At 42.8% G+C, this 19,010-nt stretch overlaps 1 protein-coding gene across 2 annotated transcripts in view; it reads right to left on the bottom strand.

The window, feature by feature from the left end:
* UBE2D3 (ubiquitin conjugating enzyme E2 D3) overlaps positions 1 to 19,010 on the bottom strand; it is a 125,975-nt gene that overhangs the window by 65,672 nt on the left and 41,293 nt on the right. For both annotated transcript variants that reach the window (XM_073601675.1, XM_073601680.1), the window contains one exon: positions 10,739 to 10,802. In XM_073601675.1, coding sequence (XP_073457776.1) covers positions 10,739 to 10,802 — 64 coding nt within the window. The remainder of the gene's footprint in view (positions 1 to 10,738; positions 10,803 to 19,010) is intronic.

Below are 19,010 nucleotides of genomic sequence, written 5' to 3' on the forward strand. Positions count from 1 at the left end.
CTTTTCTTGTGAGCCCGGGAAAAGAAAGGCTTTTTCTCAGGTTCCAGCCACTCTTTTTTAATCATATCAGTGATAACTGAATGGACTGGAAAAGAACGACCTTTTGAATCTCCTAAACCAGCATACATGTGGTCATGCAGGGAGAGTTCCTTCTTTTCCTCTTCTATCCCCAAAGTGGCATGGATTACCTTCAGGAGTCCTGCCACCTCTTCTAATGACAATTTGTATTTAGAAGTGGTATCTGATTCATTTTCCTCCTCCTCAGAATCTGTATCATCTGGAGCGAGGGAAACGGACCCTTGAGAAGCGTCCTGGGATATTGGACCCCCAAAAATTATTTGAGAACCGCTCTGGGGTTCTGAAGATGGCTGCGGAACCAGAGGATCCCTAGAGGGACCTGGCTCCTCTCTTAGGTTTGACCTAAAAGCTTGAAAGGTGGCCCGGAGCTCATCCTTTATTGTTGACACTAAGTCGCCACAAACGGATGGAGTCTCCTCTTTGACCAAATTTGTAATGCACTCTGCACAAAGCGTTTTGGTCCAAGCATCGCCTAATTTTTCTTTGCAAACAGGGCACCTTTTCTTGACTGGTTGGGCAGAACCTTTGGCCTGGACAAACAGAAAAGAGACAAGCAACCACGCTTAAAAGGCTGTAATACAGCGCAAATAATACACCCAGGTGCACTAAGGAAGAAACCTCTCATTTCCATGTGCCCAGCAAGCCACCACCACCTAATCCCCTGTTGTAGGGCAGATAACTAAATCTAGCCACTGCAACATACCTTCTGAGAGGGGGGTGGGGTGGGGGGGGGGAGGGGGGGGAAGGGTGAGTAACCCCCCCACAGGAGAAAACGGCCCAGGGTAATAGAGGACACAGTCCCTTACCTTAGCCTTGCTGGCGCCTTGGCTTGCCCCCTTCTCCGCTGCATCGCTATCCATAGCTGTCTGCGGTGCGTGGTAGAACGACCGGTTCCAGATTCGAAAACGCCGCTGCGCTGACCTGGAACCGGAAATAAGGCGCCAGGTGACCCTGCCCTCTCCCACTGCGCTTTGCGCCGGAAATGACGCACGCGCCGACCCGGAAGTGCTGCCTGGACGTGGCTGAAGCGCTCTTCTGCCACCAGCAACATGGCGGCCGCCACCGCTCGTTCCCTCTGTAAAAAGGGAACAGAGGACGGCCACCTGCAGGCCAAAAATTTTTAGACAGCACCCCCGGACGTACAGGCTCTCCCCGAGCACGGAAGAGGGAGAGGGAGCCCACGGGACCATCCATATAAGAGGCAAGTGGGAGGCTCACTCTCCTAGCCTAAAAAGACCTATCAGGTGAGAACCTGTGTCTCCCAGGATAACCTGAGAGATCATGGCTCCCACCAGAGGTGTTCCTCCAGCTGGAGGAAACACAAAAAACTGATGAGGCAACGTGGAGGATTCCAATTTAAAGACCTAATTGATGAGGTGTTTCCTGTGGGAGGAGGAGCCATGATCTCTCGGGTGCTGTCCTGAAAGACGATTTGGAAAAGATGGATACCTCAATTGTGGTAGCAGCTGCAGCCGTTACCAAGATATCCATCTTTAAAATGCCGACGTATATGTACAGGAGCTGGTCGGTAGGTGGTTAACCACTTGCCACCCAGGCCAATGCTGACATTTCTCTCCAACAGGTAAAAATAATTTTTTGCTAGAAAATTACATAAACCCCAAAACACACACACATATATATATATATATATATATATATATATATATATATATATATATATATATATATATATATACACACATATATATATATATATATATATATATATATATATATATATATATTTTTTTTTAGCAAAGACCCTAGAGATTACAATGGCGGTCATTTCATAATGAAAAAGATGAAGTTACGCCAAATAGATACCCAACATGTCACGCTCCAAAATTGCACACGCTCGTGGAATGGCGCCAAACTTCAGTACTTATAAATCTCCATAGGTGGCGCTTTAAATTTTTTTACTGGTTTGAGTTACAGAGGAGGTCTAGGGCTAGAAATATTACTCTCGCTATAAGGTTTACGGCGATACCTCACATGTGTGGTTTGAACACCGTTTTCAAATGTATTTTTTTTTTTTAGTTGACACTTTTCAAAAAAAAAAAAAAAAACACAACAATTTTGATCACTTTTATTCCTATTACAAGGAATGTGAACATCCCTTGTAATAGGCATATGGCATGATCAGTGCTCTTTACAGTGAGATGTGGGGTCAATAAGACCCCACATCTCACCTCTAGGCTTGGAAGCCTGAAAAAAAAAAAAAAAAAAAAAAAAACAAACACACACACACACACACACACACACACACACACACACAACACAAAAAACACGATCTCTGCTGCCTAGCCGAGGTGGCGCCTTTTGAATGCAGAGGTCGGGCGTGATGTCATAACATCGCCCCTGGCCTCCGAACAATCAGAGACTCCGGTGACCATCTGGTCCGCCAGAAATCTCTATGGTAAACATTCGGTTCGGCAGATCCTGTCTTCAACTCATGGATGGAAATGGCGAGTCGTTAGAAGCACCAGAGGGGGACATCCCCTCTCCCCGCACGCAAGAATGATCAAGCTGCTATGATCGTTCTTATGGTGTAGGGAATCACCGGCTGAAAAAGCCGATATCTGAATGATGCCTGTAGCTGCAGGCATCATTCAGATATAGCTGCACAAAGTCAAGGACGTTAAAGTGGTTAAAGCCACCTTCACACCATCTCCTGTGTGAGCGATTGCTAAAAAGAGTCTCTCTTCCCATCTGACAGATGCAGTGGCTGTCACAAAGGAGACAGATAGTAGGCTGCAGATGACAGAGGCACGTAAACTTACCACAGTGTCAGGGCTCAGCAGCCATGATATACTGTGGTCAGTTTACAAAAAGGGAAAAAGGGGAGAGTCTAGCCAGGCAGGACCAGCCAGGTATTACATGTGATACAGGGGGCAAATGACAGTACAAGCACTGTGCTGAATAAAATGCTATAAAGAACAGCATTTTTTTTTTTGGGGGGGGGGGGGGTAAATGCTTTAACTCAAAACTATCCATGTTTAATTACCATCTATCCAGGTCTAATTACTTTAAGTACGCCCTATAGCAATTTTACTGCTACAGAGCGGCAGCTATGCGCCGGATCATGTATTATACCACGTGATCCGAGACTTTTGGGTAGGGGGCACGCAAACACGCCACCAGCTTGCTTCTGCCGTGACTACACAGCGGAAGCCGATCGTCAGGTGCAGGATACCAGAAGACCTCTTGCCGATCGCCAGGCAGACACACAGAACTGCGATCTGCCTATGTAAAACAAGGCAGATCGCAGTTCTGACCAGAAGGAAGGGAAGGAGTTTGTATCACTGCAAAGCAAGGAATAAATTATATCTCTTCCCCTAGTAAGAGCACCTCACACAATATAGTAAGACACTGGCTAGGCACAGTTAACCCTTTGCTCGCCCCTAATGTTAACCCCTTCCCAGCCAGTGTTTAGTACAGTGACTATGCATATTTTTAGCACGGATCACCATTTATGTCACCAGTCCCCAAATATTGTCAAAAGTGTAAGTGTTAAAATGTCTGCCGCAATATTTCAGTCCCACTATAAGTCACTAATCACCATTACTAGTAGGAAGAAAAAAAAAAAATATATATATATATATATATATATATATATATATATATATATATATATATATATATATATATATATATATATATATATATATATATGAATTAAAAAAAGCCATAGTTAAATTTGCACAAAAGTTAGGGTCTACAATCAATATACGCTTTTTGGGATTTCATTTACCAAAAATATGTAGCAAAATACATTGGCCTAAATATGAGGAAATTTTACTTTACTTTTTTGAGTAAAGTGTTGCAAATGTCAGTTAAAAGTAACAGTGCCGTATCCAAAACAAAAAAAATTATACATCTTCAGGAGGTCAAGTGGCTATTGCTGTGAAAGTTCATTCTTCCTCGCTCATTAACAGTCTGCTAAACTTCGTACAAGGACTGCATGGACCTTGAAGGTGCACATCCTTGAAAGCTTGTCCTGAAAATTTGGGTGTTTGTGCAAATAAAAACTGCCACGAACAGTACTCAATTGTTTCTCACAATCCAGAGAATTAAAGCATTATAATGGTGCCAGAAGCTGTTGGGAGTGGCGGGCACCACGTTACCTAAGCAGATAGACTGTTTCACGTCTACCTGCACCACCCGTGTCAATTTCTATATCAGAGTGAAAGAGAAACTGGTAGTGCCTGCATCTAACAGAGGGAATGCACCAGTTTTTGACATATGAAACTGCCACAGATCTTGCTAGGTCAGAGCCAGCGTACTGTATGTAAGCTATCAAGACAGTGTACAGCCTTCTTTGCTAATGCAGTGATTACACTACAAAATCAAAGGCTGTAGGCTTACCACTCTAAGCAGTGGGTGGGGACAGACAGATGGGCTCCCGCTGCTGTCTCAGCCAATGGGAGAGTCCCCATACAGCCAAAACCATCGTAAACATTGCTGTATTGGGTGAGGGTGTTAAATCACCTGCAGCCTTTAGTACATACATGCACTCTTATGTTGCATATTTCTGCAAATGTTTACTTTTTCAATATTTTTTTTTTTTTTTTTTTGTAGGAAATACTAAAAAGAATTGCCATGCAAAAAAAATTTTTATTTTTTTGGTAATACACAGTGAACCCTTGGATTGCGAGCATAATTCGTTCAGAAACATGCTTGCAATCCTAAAGCAAAATTTCCCCATATGAAATAATGGAGACTCAAATGATTTGTTCCACAATCATTTATTCATAAGTCCTTCAGTTTATAGTCCATATAAAAAATATTATAGCAATGTGATAGGTTGTACAACCATAAAATGTCCATCCACAAATGGCAGCCTCCACAAGGTGAATAGAAGCAAAATCCAGCAGAAGCCACAAAATATAAAAGAGAAGAGGCGCCTAAGTGGTAGCAATATGGTTACATTTAATGAAGGTACAACATTTAGCAACTCACATGGTTGCAGATTAAAAAAGGCGCATGGCACAGGTCTCCAGGGTAAAGCTGTCCACAGACCATCCCTCGCACTGCTGTCAGTCTGCAATCATGACCGGGAAGACTACTCTGCAGTAGAGCGATCTGAAAGCGTGGCTTGTAATGTTTGTGGAGCGCAGCATGGAAGGGACGACGTCGATGGCTATGAGGGGGATGGTCTATGTGGACAACTTTACCCTGCATATTTAACGCGCCTCTTAACCATGCGAGTTGCTAAATGTTGTACCTTCATTAAAGGTTAGCATATTGCTACACTTAGAGGTGCCGCTCTTCTCTTTTATACTCAGTTGTGATGTGACACTACTTGTATATCAAGACATCGCTTGTATAACAAATCAAAATGTATTTTAAAAATTTTTCTAGTCTTACAAAAACTCTCTCAAACCAAGGTTTAAAGGGGTTGTAAAGGTATAAATTTTTTCACCTTAATGCATTCTATGCATTAAGGTGAAAAAACTTTTGATAATACCGATGCCCCCAGCCCCCCCGTTTTACTTACCTGACACCTCGAAACTCAGCCGCTCGTTCCCGACCTACATTCAGCCGATCAGCCTGGTCGCTGATTGGCTATAGTGGATGGATTGAAAGCAGCGCAGCCATTGGCTCGCGCTGCTGTCAATCACATCCAATGACGCGGCGCGCCGGGGGCGGGGCCGAGTGATACAGCGAGCGGCTATAGCCGCCGGCTGTATCAAGGGAGCGCGCCCGCAATAACTAACCACCATGCGAGGGAGCTCGCATTAAGGTTAGTTATTGCGGGGAGGAGCTGAGACAGCCACCGAGGGACCCCAGAAGAGCAGGTTCAGGGCCACTCTGTGCAGAACGAGCTGCACAGTGAAGGTAAGTATAACATGTTTGTTATTTTTAAAGATAAAAAAAATTTACTTTACAACCCCTTTAAGTGTAACTGATTCGAACCACCCCTTAACCGCTTCAGCCCCGGAAGATTTTACCCCCTTCCTGACCAGAGCATTTTTTGCGGTTCGGCACTGCGTCGCTTTAACTGACAATTGCGCAGTTGTGCGACGTGTCTCCCAAACAAAATTGACGTCCTTTTTTTCCCCACAAATAGAGCTTTATTTTGGTGCTATTTGATCGCCTCTGCCATTTTTATTTTTTGCGCTATAAACAAAACATTTTTTACATTTTGCTATAATAAATATCCTCCAAAAATATAAAAAACTTTTCATTTTTTCCCCTCAGTTTAGGCGGATCGTATTCTTCTACAACAGTGGTTCTCAACTCCGGTCCTCAGGACCCACCAACAGCCCAGAATTTAAGTATTACCTTGGGGAGATGCAGACTAGAATACTGCAATCACTGAGCAGCAAATGATATCACCTGTGATGTATTTCAGTTATCTTGCAAACCTGGCCTGTTGCTGGGTCCTGAGGACAGGAGTTGAGAAGCACTGTTCTACATATTTTTTTGGGGGGGGAAATCGCAATAAGCGTTTGATTGGTTTGAGCAAAAAGTTATAGCGTTTACAAAATAGTGGATAGTTTTATGGTATATTAATTTTTTTTTTTTTTTTTTTTTTTTACTAGTAATTGTGGCGATCAGCGATTTTTACTGTGACTGCGATGTTATGGCGGACATGTCGGACATTTGACACATTTTTGGGACCACTGTCATTTATACAGCGATCAGTGCGATTAAAAATGCACTGATTACTGTATAAATGACACTGGCAGTGAAGGGGTTAACCACTAGGGGACGGGGAGGGGTTAAGTGTGTCCTGGGGAGTGATTACTAACTGTAGGGGGATGGGCTAGCAGTGTCATTACTCTGATCACTGCTTCCGATGACAGGGAGCTGTGATCAGTGACACTTGTCACTGGGCAGAACGGGGAGATGCTTTTTTACATCAGCATCTCCCCATTCGTCCGCTCCGTGAGGCGATCGCGGGTATCCCCGCGGCGATCGAGTCCGCGGGACCCGCGCCCCGACTCACGGGGCTCCCGGCTGGCAAGCACACAATGGCACAGCGGGGAATTCAAATGGACGTACCTGTAAGTCCATTTGCCCAGCTGTGCCATTCTGCCGACGTACATCGGCGTGCGCCGGTCGGGAAGGGGTTAAAGAGGTTGATCAGAAGTGTGTCATTAATCTTCTGATCCCCACCGTGATGCTTTCCTGTACATTCACTCGCTTGGCAGCCAGCCTAGTCTTTACGTGAATGGACAAAGAATGTTGTGCCTACTCTTCTAGTGATTGTCTGAGTGTATTGAACACTTTGCATCTGGGCTGCAACTATACAGCTCTAATATCATACTATCTTATACATCGAGTACCCTAAAAGTGGATTGGATATAAAGTGTGCGGGAACTCTAACTCATTGGTAGATGACCTTCAATGCTTTTCAATCCCTGTGCCTTCTTTACCACCTGGCCAAACACGCTTATAGGACGGTTAGTCCTTCAATTGATTCAGAATAATGGCAGTGATCTAACCATGGACTGAGCTCTCCAAGGAGCTACCAAACTAAAGGGCATTACTCTCCTCTCACCCTCAGACCTTTAAATTTACCAGACTAGCATCCAGATACATTGCTCCAACAAGTTCCCATTTCAGGGCAATACTGTACTACCATTAGATCATTTCCAATCACGTACCATCCATCAGAAATTTATTTAGAAATGGGTCATCAGCATTGTGCCTGAATTAGCGAGGTCAGAGAGTGACCTCAATTTCCTGGGGGCCAGTCACATAACTAGTGTCAGGAAATACTTATCAGTTTTCTTCATGCAACTAAGCGATAAATTATCGCATGACAGCCTTATGTGAATGGTATTTGGTGTCCGGACTTCTGTTTGTGTCATGTGTGTTTTTTCTGTCTCTTGTCTACTTCTATTTTTCACTTTTTAGCAATTAAACTCTTGAAGCATGTCGTGTAAAGTTGCAAAGACACTGCTTTCCATATTGTGCACTTTATAAGCTGGTAATTTTTGAATTTAATACATTTTGTACTTTTATGATTCGTCCTGACCAAGACCCTCTGTTGCCTTAGTAGCCACTTTTCTTACCCAGGTAGTCTTGCCAGGGTTTCCCTTTGTATGCTCCATTTGGATTGGCTATGTTAAAAGCACCCGACTGAGGCGAGTGGTATAAGGGTAACAACCAACACTTCTTTGTGGATATACCTAAAACAGGACCCGTTACTTCCCGCTAGGTTTATGTCTATAACACTCCAGTTTACAACAATTGGCACAGGTAGACTTGAAACAGGTCCATCTTTCAGACTCTGCAAATGATGCAACCTTCTTCACAGCTCTGATGGGATTGAATACATCCTAATTAGCATTCAATCTCGCCCAGTCACAACAAAAAGAGTCCAAACCTCCCAAGTCCTACCCTACAGATCACAGCATTAAAAAGGAAACTCCTTCATACACAGCCTGTTCTGAATGGTAGCTTTGCTGCTGGGCAGGATTGAATGGATCAGAATTCAATCCTGCCCAGTTAAAATATGCCAACCAGTGTGAACAGGGAGAGTCCCACCACTCAGATCCTGCCCTCCCAAAGCCCTTCGCTCTGTAAAGGGATCAATTTACATATGAAGTAAACCCCCTTCATTTTAACCTCAACTAGCCCTTTCTCTGTAGTCTTGCAGTAAACCACCATTCTTTGGCATGCTGCTAGACAGGAATGACACAGGAGCTATGACACATTCACAACTTTCCCCACCCATCTGAAGAAGCAGAAACACCCACAGTAACCCTAGGACCCACCGACCTCAACTCCCAGAACTCCTGAAACTACAGAGGCTCATGGGACATGTAACAGGACTAGGGCTGCAACAAATGACTATATTCATAAATCAATTAGTTGGCCGATTATTATTTTGATTAATCGGATAATATAGGAACGTGTCCCATAGGAAACCATGTACAATTAACTGTAGTGCGTTTCTGCAAAAAGCACCAAAAAACACATAGGTGTGATCCAGGCCTAAAAGGTTTAGCAGTAGCATGCTTTTTTGTATCACCTGTCATCATGGGGTTAAAAAAAACTAAAATTAGCCCTTTATAGCACACAAAAAGCAGATAATCGCTACTATATAGGGTTCATTTATACTGTGAAACTATCTCCAGAAATAGTATATATGGGCATTTTAACTAGGAGTCGAACATGAAGGGTGGAAGGGTGATATAAATCTCCCAATTTTTTTCATGATAAATTTTAAATATAATGTAAAATACTGGTAAAAGTTTACTTTAAATGTAATTGTAATGCCTTCTATTACCTCCAGTCTATCAGCCTCCACCTTCCCTGGGTTCAGATGCTGCTCTTCACAACCACTTAAGGACTAGCCTCGTTTTGAGATTTGTGAGTTTACAAGTTTAAAACTTTTTTTGCTAGCAAATTAATTACTTAGAAAAAAAAAAAACTATATAATGTTTGGGGGTTCTAACACCCTAGAGAATAAAATGGCTGTTATTACAATACTTTTTTTTCACACCATATTTGCGCAGCGGTCTTAGAAGCGCACTTTTTTTGGAAAAAATTCACTTTTTTGAAAAAAATAAGACAACAGTAAAGTTAGCCCAATTTTTTTTTATATTGTGAAAGATAATGTTATGCCAAATAATTTGATACCAAACATGTCATGCTTAAAAATTGCGCCTGCTCGTGGAAAAAAGTATTGCAATGACTGCCATTTTATTCTCTAGGGTGTTAGAAAAAAAAAAAATATATAATGTTGGGGATTCCAAGTAATTTTCTAGCAAAAAAAAAAAAACGCTTCTGCTTTTAGAACCACTCACAACCTGCCCAGGACTACATGTCCCATAAGGCATTGCTCCTCATACATTCACAAGTTATCCGGCACTTACTGACATGTATGGACTGTGTACTGAGCTGTATGTGTCCTGCACTGTATTTCCTGATATGTAAACAAATAATGCATTCTGTATGCAGGCCAACTTATCGGCTGGCCAATTAATCGATTATGAAAATAGTTGACAACTATTTTCATAATCGAATAGTTTCGGCCCTAAACAGGACTGGCAAAAGGAAGGAAACAGGAAGTCGGAACTTAAATTCAGCAAAGAGGAGCGACAAGACACAGAAACCTGCTGTATACAGCTAAAGGAGGCAAGTTATACAAAAACTGACAGTGGGGTTGTGATTTACATGCACAATGCATATGTTTTGGGGAGGAAAAGCTAATTTTTTTTTTTTTTTTAATTTAACTTTACTGCCATCACATAGGAAGCCAACAAGCCTTCTACGCGATGGCATAGTGGAAGTGACAGGTCAAATTAGACCCCTAATGTCACATACTAACCACACAAGCTGATTATGTTGCACCAGCCTCTTCTGACCACAGCTGCTGGAGGAATGACAGGTCAAAACCTGAAGTGCCAAAATCCTCGTTTGCAGCTTCATTTACCAAAGGTGGGATCAGGGAATGGCTATTAGCCAATCTCCCTTCTATCTAGCTACACACACCTGCCATTTTATTTCTTGGTTCGCGGAAGGGACAAAAGGCACCTAGGATGAGCATTGACTGTACCATCTTAGGCCCACACAAGTGGTTGGGTATCAATACAGCCATCCAGATCACTTGTACCCTTGCCTGAGCCAATTTGGCTCCATTTTTGCTTCTAGAAATCTGTACACAAGCTTAAGTTTTTCAAGAAACAATATAAAGGCTTACTGTCATCTCCAACTGGGCCTGCAGAACATTGTGCTGGAGGATCACGAGCCAAATCATTCAGTTCCTAAGGAGGAGAAACAAAAGGCCTAGTTTTAATGAAACTCAATATAAAAAACTATGAAGGAAATGAAGACAGATTTATATTTATTCACAACAAAGGTCTCTTTTACATAGGTGGTAGCCTCTAACATCCCTATCAAAAGCAATCTGAAGAAAGAAAAAAAAAAGAAAAACAAAAAAAATGAAGGTACCCTCTTACGTTAGAAATTGGGGGCGGAGACAGATCCCTACACTAGTTTCCAAAGAGCAAGGAAATGGACTACCTTGGTACCAATTGGATAGAATAAAAAAAGGATTGATACAAAAAAATAAAGGCAGGAAAATCATTCATAATGTTCATACCACAACAAAGTTTAATTGTTGTGGTATGAACATTTAGAGAACTGTCTCCACCCCCAATTTCTAATATAATTTGAATGATGGTACCCCCTCTTTTCAATTGTTGAATCTGGATACAATTGAGGCTACCTTGCTACCCTCTTGTCAATTAAGGCCTGAGAGAACAGAAATCATCAGCTGTACAACAAACACCCAACTGTAGGCGGTACAAGATGGGGCCCACCAGCAAACTAAAATGGGGGGGGGTTTACCCTGCAGTGCCCCTAGTGGTAGAAATGTATATCTCGTTTGAGAACTGCATAGAAAAGTAGTTACTTTAATTGTATTCCAGGATCTGCTTGTCTTCAGCTGAGAAAACTTGCAATTTATAAGACTTTACATAAAGACTCAAATCTACATTAAGGTCTTCATGTTATATAGTGTAAATACCATGTCAGATATATTATTGATCATTGTAAAAACATTCCAGAATAAAAAAAAAAAAAAAAAAAAAAAAAAAAAATTTAAAATAAAACCCCAAACACCTTTTACTTCCCTAATTCTGCATCAATTCAGGCCATTCTGATCAGTTTTGGCACTTCAGCATATAGCATCTCTGAAGCTCATCTAGCCCCTTCCACACATTGGAGAAGGGCATCAAAATGATGGTCTAAAGCTAGGTATAAACCAAAATTCTTCTGACTTCTGTCAAAAACGGTCCTGCTGGAAAACCAGCAATCATCTGATGCAGCGCTGATCTGCATATTCTGAATACAATAGTGCAGTGAGGATCCTTGAAGCCTGTTGTGCATTTCTGTTAAGCAGGGTATACACAAAGTATGGGTTGGTGAAAAAGTTGCAGCTGCATTAGTGTGGCTGTAAACCCTAAGACCCCTTTCACACCGAGGGCGTTTTGCAGGCGCTATAGTGTTAAAAATAGCGCCTGCAATCCACCCTCAAACAGCTGCAGCATTGTCTCCAGTGTGAAAGCCCAAAGGCTTTCACACCGTAGTGCTGCGCTGGCAGGACGTCAGGAAAAGTCCTGTCAGCAGGTTCTTTGGAGCGGTGAAGGAGCGGCGTGTTAACCGCTCCCCATTGAAATCATTGGGGCAGCGCTGGAATACAGTCGGCAAAACGCAGCTATTGCGGCGCATTGCAGGTGGTTTTAACCCTTTCTCGGCCACTAGCGGGGGGGGTAAAAGCGCCCCGCTAGCAGCCAAAAAGCGCCGCTAATCCAACGGTAAAACGCCGCTAAAAATAGCGGCGTTTTGCCACCGACGCTATGGGCGGCTCGGTGTGAAAGGGCTCTTAAACCCAGTGATGCGACTATCGTCAGCTGATATTGATTATTATACAGGATTTCTATAGCGCCGACAGTTTACACAGTGCTTTACAACATAAGAGCAGATAGTACAACTACAATACAGTAGGAACTAGAGGGCCCTGCTCATTGGAGCTTACAACCCAAGAGGGAGAGTCAAAAGATACAAAAAAAAATAAAAAACCCGGGGGATGGACTGATGGTGAAAATAAATTTACAGTTAGGTGGGGGCTGGATAGGCCTCTCTGAAGAGACAAGTTCTCAGGGATTGTGTGAAAGTAGAGAAGAGGAGGAGAGATAGTCAGACAGATTGGGGGAGGGAGTACCAGACAAATGGGAGAGGCTCTAGAGAAGTCCTGGAGGCGAACATGGGAGGAGATGACAAGGGAGCTAGAGAGCTGGAGGTCTCGGGAGGAACGATTTGCTTGGCATTTTGAGACAAGGTTAGTGATGTAGCTGGGGGCAGAGTTGTGGACAGCTTTGTAAGTTGAAACAAATACTCCTACACAAGTTGCACCTGATGAATCTGCAACAATCTTGTACAGCCTTCTACAAACACAAGATCAAAATCTGGCAGCAACTAAGCAGCAGAAAGTGGTGATCTGAATTCACACATTAGACAGCTCAAGGAGAATTCTGATCCTGACTGGAGGGGAGGGAAAGACTCCCCTCACTCTACAGCAGCCTTTCAACACAGAGGAACCCCAGCTAAAAATTACTAGAGTATTAGAGTGATGTCAGTGTAAATGATGCCCTTTGAAAACCCAGAAGCGATCCGATGCAGCCGATGGCTAGGCAGAAAGTCGAGGGAGGGATAGATGACCCCCACTCGACTCTTTGCCCTTGGAGGACTGAAGCAACCTCTGATATCACTTCCGGTTCTCAAGCATAAAGAAATGTTTGTTTTTTTTCCCACTACATCAAAACAATATAGTGAGTTCTCTACTCTAGAACCTGGTTTTGGAAAAAAGCAACGGTAGTACAATATCTTGGTTTAGGTGAAAACCTAAAACCAGCTTAATAAAATATGTCTTCTTTACAGGAAAGAGCAGCCAACTTAGATACCCTTTTGCAGAGAGTATAGCAACCCAAAACACTATTTCCCTTGTCAGAAGGACCAAGGGAGTATGCTGTAACGTAGTGTTTCTCAACTCCAGTCCTCAAGGCGCACCAATAGGTCGTGTTTTCAGGATTTCCCTCAGATAAAACAGCTGTGGTAATTACTAAGGCAGCGAAACTGATCAAATCACCTGTGCAAAATAATGGTAAGCCTGAAATCATGGCCTGTTGGGGCGCTTTGAGGACTTGAGAAACACTGCAAAGGGCTGTTTTTGCAATATCGACTAGAGGTCGACCGATATGGGTTTTTCTCTGGCCGATGCCGATGCCGATATTTAGAAATCGCGGTGGCCGATGGCCGATATGTGATGCCGATTTTTTTGGGCCGATATATTTGGCCGATTTTTTTTTTTTCCCCTTTCTTTTTTTCCTTCATCTCATAAAATCTAACAGTTAGACCCCTTTCACACTGGGGCGTTTTTCAGGCGCTTTTGGGCTAAAAATAGCGCCTGTAAAGTGCCTGTAAAACGGCTCCCCTGCAGTCTCAGTGTGAGATCCCGAGTGCTTTCACACTGAGGCGATGCGCTGGCAGGATGTAAAAAAAAGTCCTGCAAACGGCATCTTTGGAGCGGTGTATACTGCTGCTCCACCACTCCTGCCCATTGAAATAAATGCGCACCGCTACCGAAGCGCCTGCAAAGCGTTTTGGCAGCGGTGCTTCAGGGGCGCATTTAACCCCTTCCTCGGCCGCTAGCTGGGTTATAAGCGCCCCGCTAGCAGCCGAATAGCGCCTCTAAAATGACGGTAAAGCGCCGCTAAAACTAGCAGCGTTTTACCATCAACGCATGCCCGCTCCAGTGTGAAAGCAGCCTTAAGTAATACAGAAATTTTTTTTCATTTAAACATTAAACAAAACAAACCTCCAATCAGTTCACTTGTATGTATAATTTAGAAAAAAAACCTAAAAAAAAAAACCTAAAAAAAAAAAAAAAAACCCTATCTTAAATAATAAATACACAAAAACAGGTAATCAAAACTTTTGGACGAAAAAAAATGGGCTAACTTTACTGCTTATTTTTTTTTTTTAATTCATTACTGTATTTTTTTTTTTTAAATTGCGTTTGAAAGACCGCTGCGCAAATACCGTGTGACATAAAATATTGCAACAATCACCATTTTATTCCCTAGGGTCTCTGCTAAAAAAATATATATAATGTTTGGGGGTTCTAAGTGATTTTCTAGCAGAAAATACAGGATTTTTACTTGTAAGCAACAAGTGTCAGAAAAGATTTAGTCTTTAAATGGTTAAACTGAAAACTTCTACACACAGAGTTCAGTCTATTGATAAAAAGAACCTGAAAGAGATACAATGTATCTTCTTATCAGACTTGGCAGGCTGCCCAGAGGAGGGGAGAATCCTCTCCACAGATAACTTAGGGAAACTTGCATTAACTTCTATTACAGAAGTCATTTGCAAGTCACGGCTGAAGTTATAATCGGCCTTTTTTATCAGCACAATCGGCCGATGCCGATTAAGTAAAAAACGCCAAATATCGGCCGATATATCGGCCGGCCGATATATCGGTCGACCTCTAATATCGACAAAAAAAACTAAGTTCAAGTCCCAAGCGTGGTCTCACTGGCGGAATAAGCCGCATTGCCTCTTGTATAAAAAAAACCCAGACCAAAGAATGCGAAGCAAGCGGTCCTTGAAATAGGACAGGTAAAGCCAAGACTTGGCCCTTAATAGTACTCAAGGCCAGCTTCATTTGTACTTTGAGGAAAAAAAAAAAAAAAACCACACACACACACACACACACACACACACACACACACACACACACAAGAATTCTACCAATGTTATATTTCAGAGGGTGGCAACCCTTGGATTCACACCAGGAAACAAACCCTCCTGAATCTATAATATCTAACTCTGGAAGCCGGCTTCATTAAAGAAAGTAGAAATCACTGACCCGGAGAGACTGTCTCTTCAGAATGTGATCTTCAATAGCCAAACTTAGGAGTTTGTAAGGTAGGATGCAATATCGGCCCCTGTGACAGTAGGTCTGGCCGTAGTGGAAGGGACTATGGATTCCCCACCGCCATTGTTACAATTTCTGCATACCAGGACCTTCTGGGCCATGCTGAAGCCGTGGCAGCAACTGAATAGGGAAAAAAAGGCTAATTCAGTGAAAACTGACCCCCATGACCACGCATTTGTATTGCATGCGAGTGCATCCCTTGTCCTTGGCATAAAGTTGACCAACTACATGTTAAACCTGGACGCCAAAAGATCTACGTCCAGGATCCCCCATCTTTGGCTATAGCCAGAAAGATTTCAGGGAGAAGGGACCACTCCCCCGGGAACAACTGCTGGCGACTCACGTAGTCCACCTGCCAATTCTTTATTCATGGAATGAAGACTGCCGATAGGCAAGGAACATCCTTTTCTGCCCAGGCTAGAATATGGTCCACCACTCTGAACTGCGTGACCTTTAGTGCCCCCCTTGGCAATTGATATAGGCCACAGCTGTGGCATTATCGGATTGGAACCTGACAGGACAATCCCATAGCCTGAATGTTCAGGGCTTCAGAGCCAGACGCACTGCCCGAATCTCCAGGATGTTGATGGGCAAGGCTTTTTCGGTTCTGGACCACTGTCCCTGGACAGTTGTCTTTACCAGTACTGCTCCACAACCTGAAAGGTTGGCATCTGTCGTTACCACTTTCCAGGTAACTGGTATGAAGGTTTTTTTCCCTTTTGCAGATTCCCGGATGCTGAGCACCAACTGAGGCTCTGGAACACCTTTAGGGACAGCCACATTGGCAAGTCTAAAGCTTGAATCGTTTTGTTACAAGTAGACAGGATACTGTTTTGCAACACTCTCGAATGGAACTGGGCATAGGGAACCGCTTCAAATGAAGCCACCATCTTTCCTAACAACCTCATGCAAAGGCGAATAGAGGGATCTCCTTTCGACCTGACCATCCACCCTAGCTCTCTCATGGAATAGATCTTTGCCTGAGGCAAGAACACCTTTTTCTAGGCTATGTCTATGATCAGACCCAAGTACTCTAGCCTTTTTAGAGGTAACTGGTTGTTACCAAACGAGCCACCAACTGGTCTATTAGCAATAGATTGTCTAGGTACGCCAAGACTGTTATGCCCTGTGCCCTTAACCTGGCTAGAGGTGGGGCCAGAACTTTTGTAATCACCCGGAGTGCTGTAGCTAGCCCGAAGGGCAAGGCTACAAGCTGGAAATGCTGCTGTTCTACCTCAAACCGCAGAAACATTTGGCGAGCGGGAAATATAGGAGCATGCAGATATGCATCCCTGATGTCGACAGATCCCAAGTTCTCCTTGTAGGATAGAAACCATTGACCTGATGGACTCCATGCGAAAGGAGCGGATCTTCAGGAACCAATTTCGATTTTTTATATCTAGAATGGGTCTGACATCTCCATTTGGTTTCTGCACCGTAAAGAGGTTTGAATAAAACCTCAAACCTTGCTCCTCTGTGGGGATTTGTATGATCACTCCCTGAGCCATTAATTGGTCTAGTGCCCGAAACAGAGATTGCTTTTGCCCTGGATCTTTGGGAACGTTTGACCTCAGAAAACGAGACAGAAAAGTCCCGAAATTCCAGTTTGTACCCTAGAGTTACCGTGGAGATAACCCATCTGTCCTGAATTTCCTCTTGCCAGACCTTTTGAAAACTGCAGAAGTCTAACCCCCACCTTGGCGAGGTGGGGCGCCCCTTCATCATGAGGCTTTAGAATTCTGTTTTGCAGGTTTCTGGCCTGACCCTGAGGTCTTCCTCTAGAGTCTGACGGCGGAGGCCATCGCCACTGCCTAGAGGCAGATGCCCCTGGTGCAGGAGAAAGAGTCCACTTAAATGAAGGGCATTTATTCTTTCTTTTGACTGGCAAAAGTACTTTTCCCATTGGAAATCATTTGGATATATTTGTCCAAATTGTCGCCAAATAGCCGATCCCCCATAAAAAAGGAAACCCAGTCAGAAGCTTTTTTTTTTGCATGGTGCTTCGGCTGACCAATTTTTTAACCACAGGATTCTATGCATGTGTACTAGCACAAGCGCAAGGCGGGGCGCCTGGTGAGCATCTATGGCAAAACATAATGCTCTTGGTAGCTCAGCCAAATCCCAGGCTTGCTGTACAGGAACCTCTTTAAGGGCCTGTCTAAATTGGTCCTTTAAGGATTGACAGATGCCTATTGCAGTGAGTGCAGACCGAGTAACGGCACCTGCCAAAGAAAAAGAGGACTTTACCAGGAATTCCAACCTTTTATCTGTTGGATCCTTAACCACTGCAATACCAGGCACTTAGACACCTTCCTGCCTAAGCCAATTTTCAGCTTTCAGTGCTGTCGCAATTTGAATGTCAATTGTGCAGTCATGCTACACTGTACCCAAATTTTTTATCATTTTGTTGCCACCCAAAGAAAGCTCTATTTGTGGGATTTGATCACCTCTGGGATTTTTATTTTTTGCGCAACAAATAAAAAAAAAAAAAAAAAAAAAGACAGAAAAGAATTAAAAAAAAAAAAAATGTTTTACTTCGTTTGTTAAAAATTTTTTGTAAATAAGTAAGTTTTCGCCTTCAACGATGGGCACTGATATGGCAGCACCGATGGGTTGCACTGATGATACTGATGGGTGGCATTGCTGGGCATCACTGATGCCTGTTAGTACATACTGGTGCCAATCAGTGCCCATTAGTGGCATTTTCACTCATCCCACATAGTGCAGCCCATCCACCTGAGTGGACTGCCCTACACACAATCGCCCCAAAGAAGTTTTTTTTTTTTTTTTTTAGTAGATGCAGGGTGTGTGCTAATGAGATCAGCTGATCAACTCCTGTCTGTCATAACCTAAAGTCTGTCAGGACACAAGATAGAAGCAATAGATAGGTTTTAATTGATGTAGGACAGTACGTGTCTGTAGATTATTAAAAAGCTTTAATATTTTTGCAAAAAGTACATGACTGCTATATTGGGGCATAGGTGACCTGGAATTTAGAGGAAAAAAAAAAAAAAAGAAGTGGTGAACTTGGCCTTTAACCTCCCTGGCGGTATGATTATGTCAGATTTTTGTGTCTCAAAGCAGTACAATTATTTTGCATAGAAATTTGGCGTTTTATATTGTAGGCCTGTAATTCTTGGCAATAACACACTTAAATCAGTCTAGTAGACAACCCGAGTATGATGAAGGTTGAAACACAAAATCAAATATAAAATTATAAAAAAAATAATAAAATGAATTTATCCACGATCGCTCAATTCTGCAAGTGTTCTAATTTGCTATCGCTGTTTTCTAGCTGGTCTAAAACCACTTTTGACGTAAAGGGACACTGTGGTTGCCATGGACAAGCTCCACTTTCCAGGTAGAAAGGGGTGAGTGAATGTGAAAAAATATATATATATATATATATATATATATATATATATATATATATATATATATATATATATATATATATATATATATATATATA

The sequence above is a fragment of the Aquarana catesbeiana genome, linkage group LG01 (assembly GCF_042186555.1).
Source record: "Aquarana catesbeiana isolate 2022-GZ linkage group LG01, ASM4218655v1, whole genome shotgun sequence".
NCBI classification, from domain to species: domain Eukaryota; kingdom Metazoa; phylum Chordata; class Amphibia; order Anura; family Ranidae; genus Aquarana; species Aquarana catesbeiana.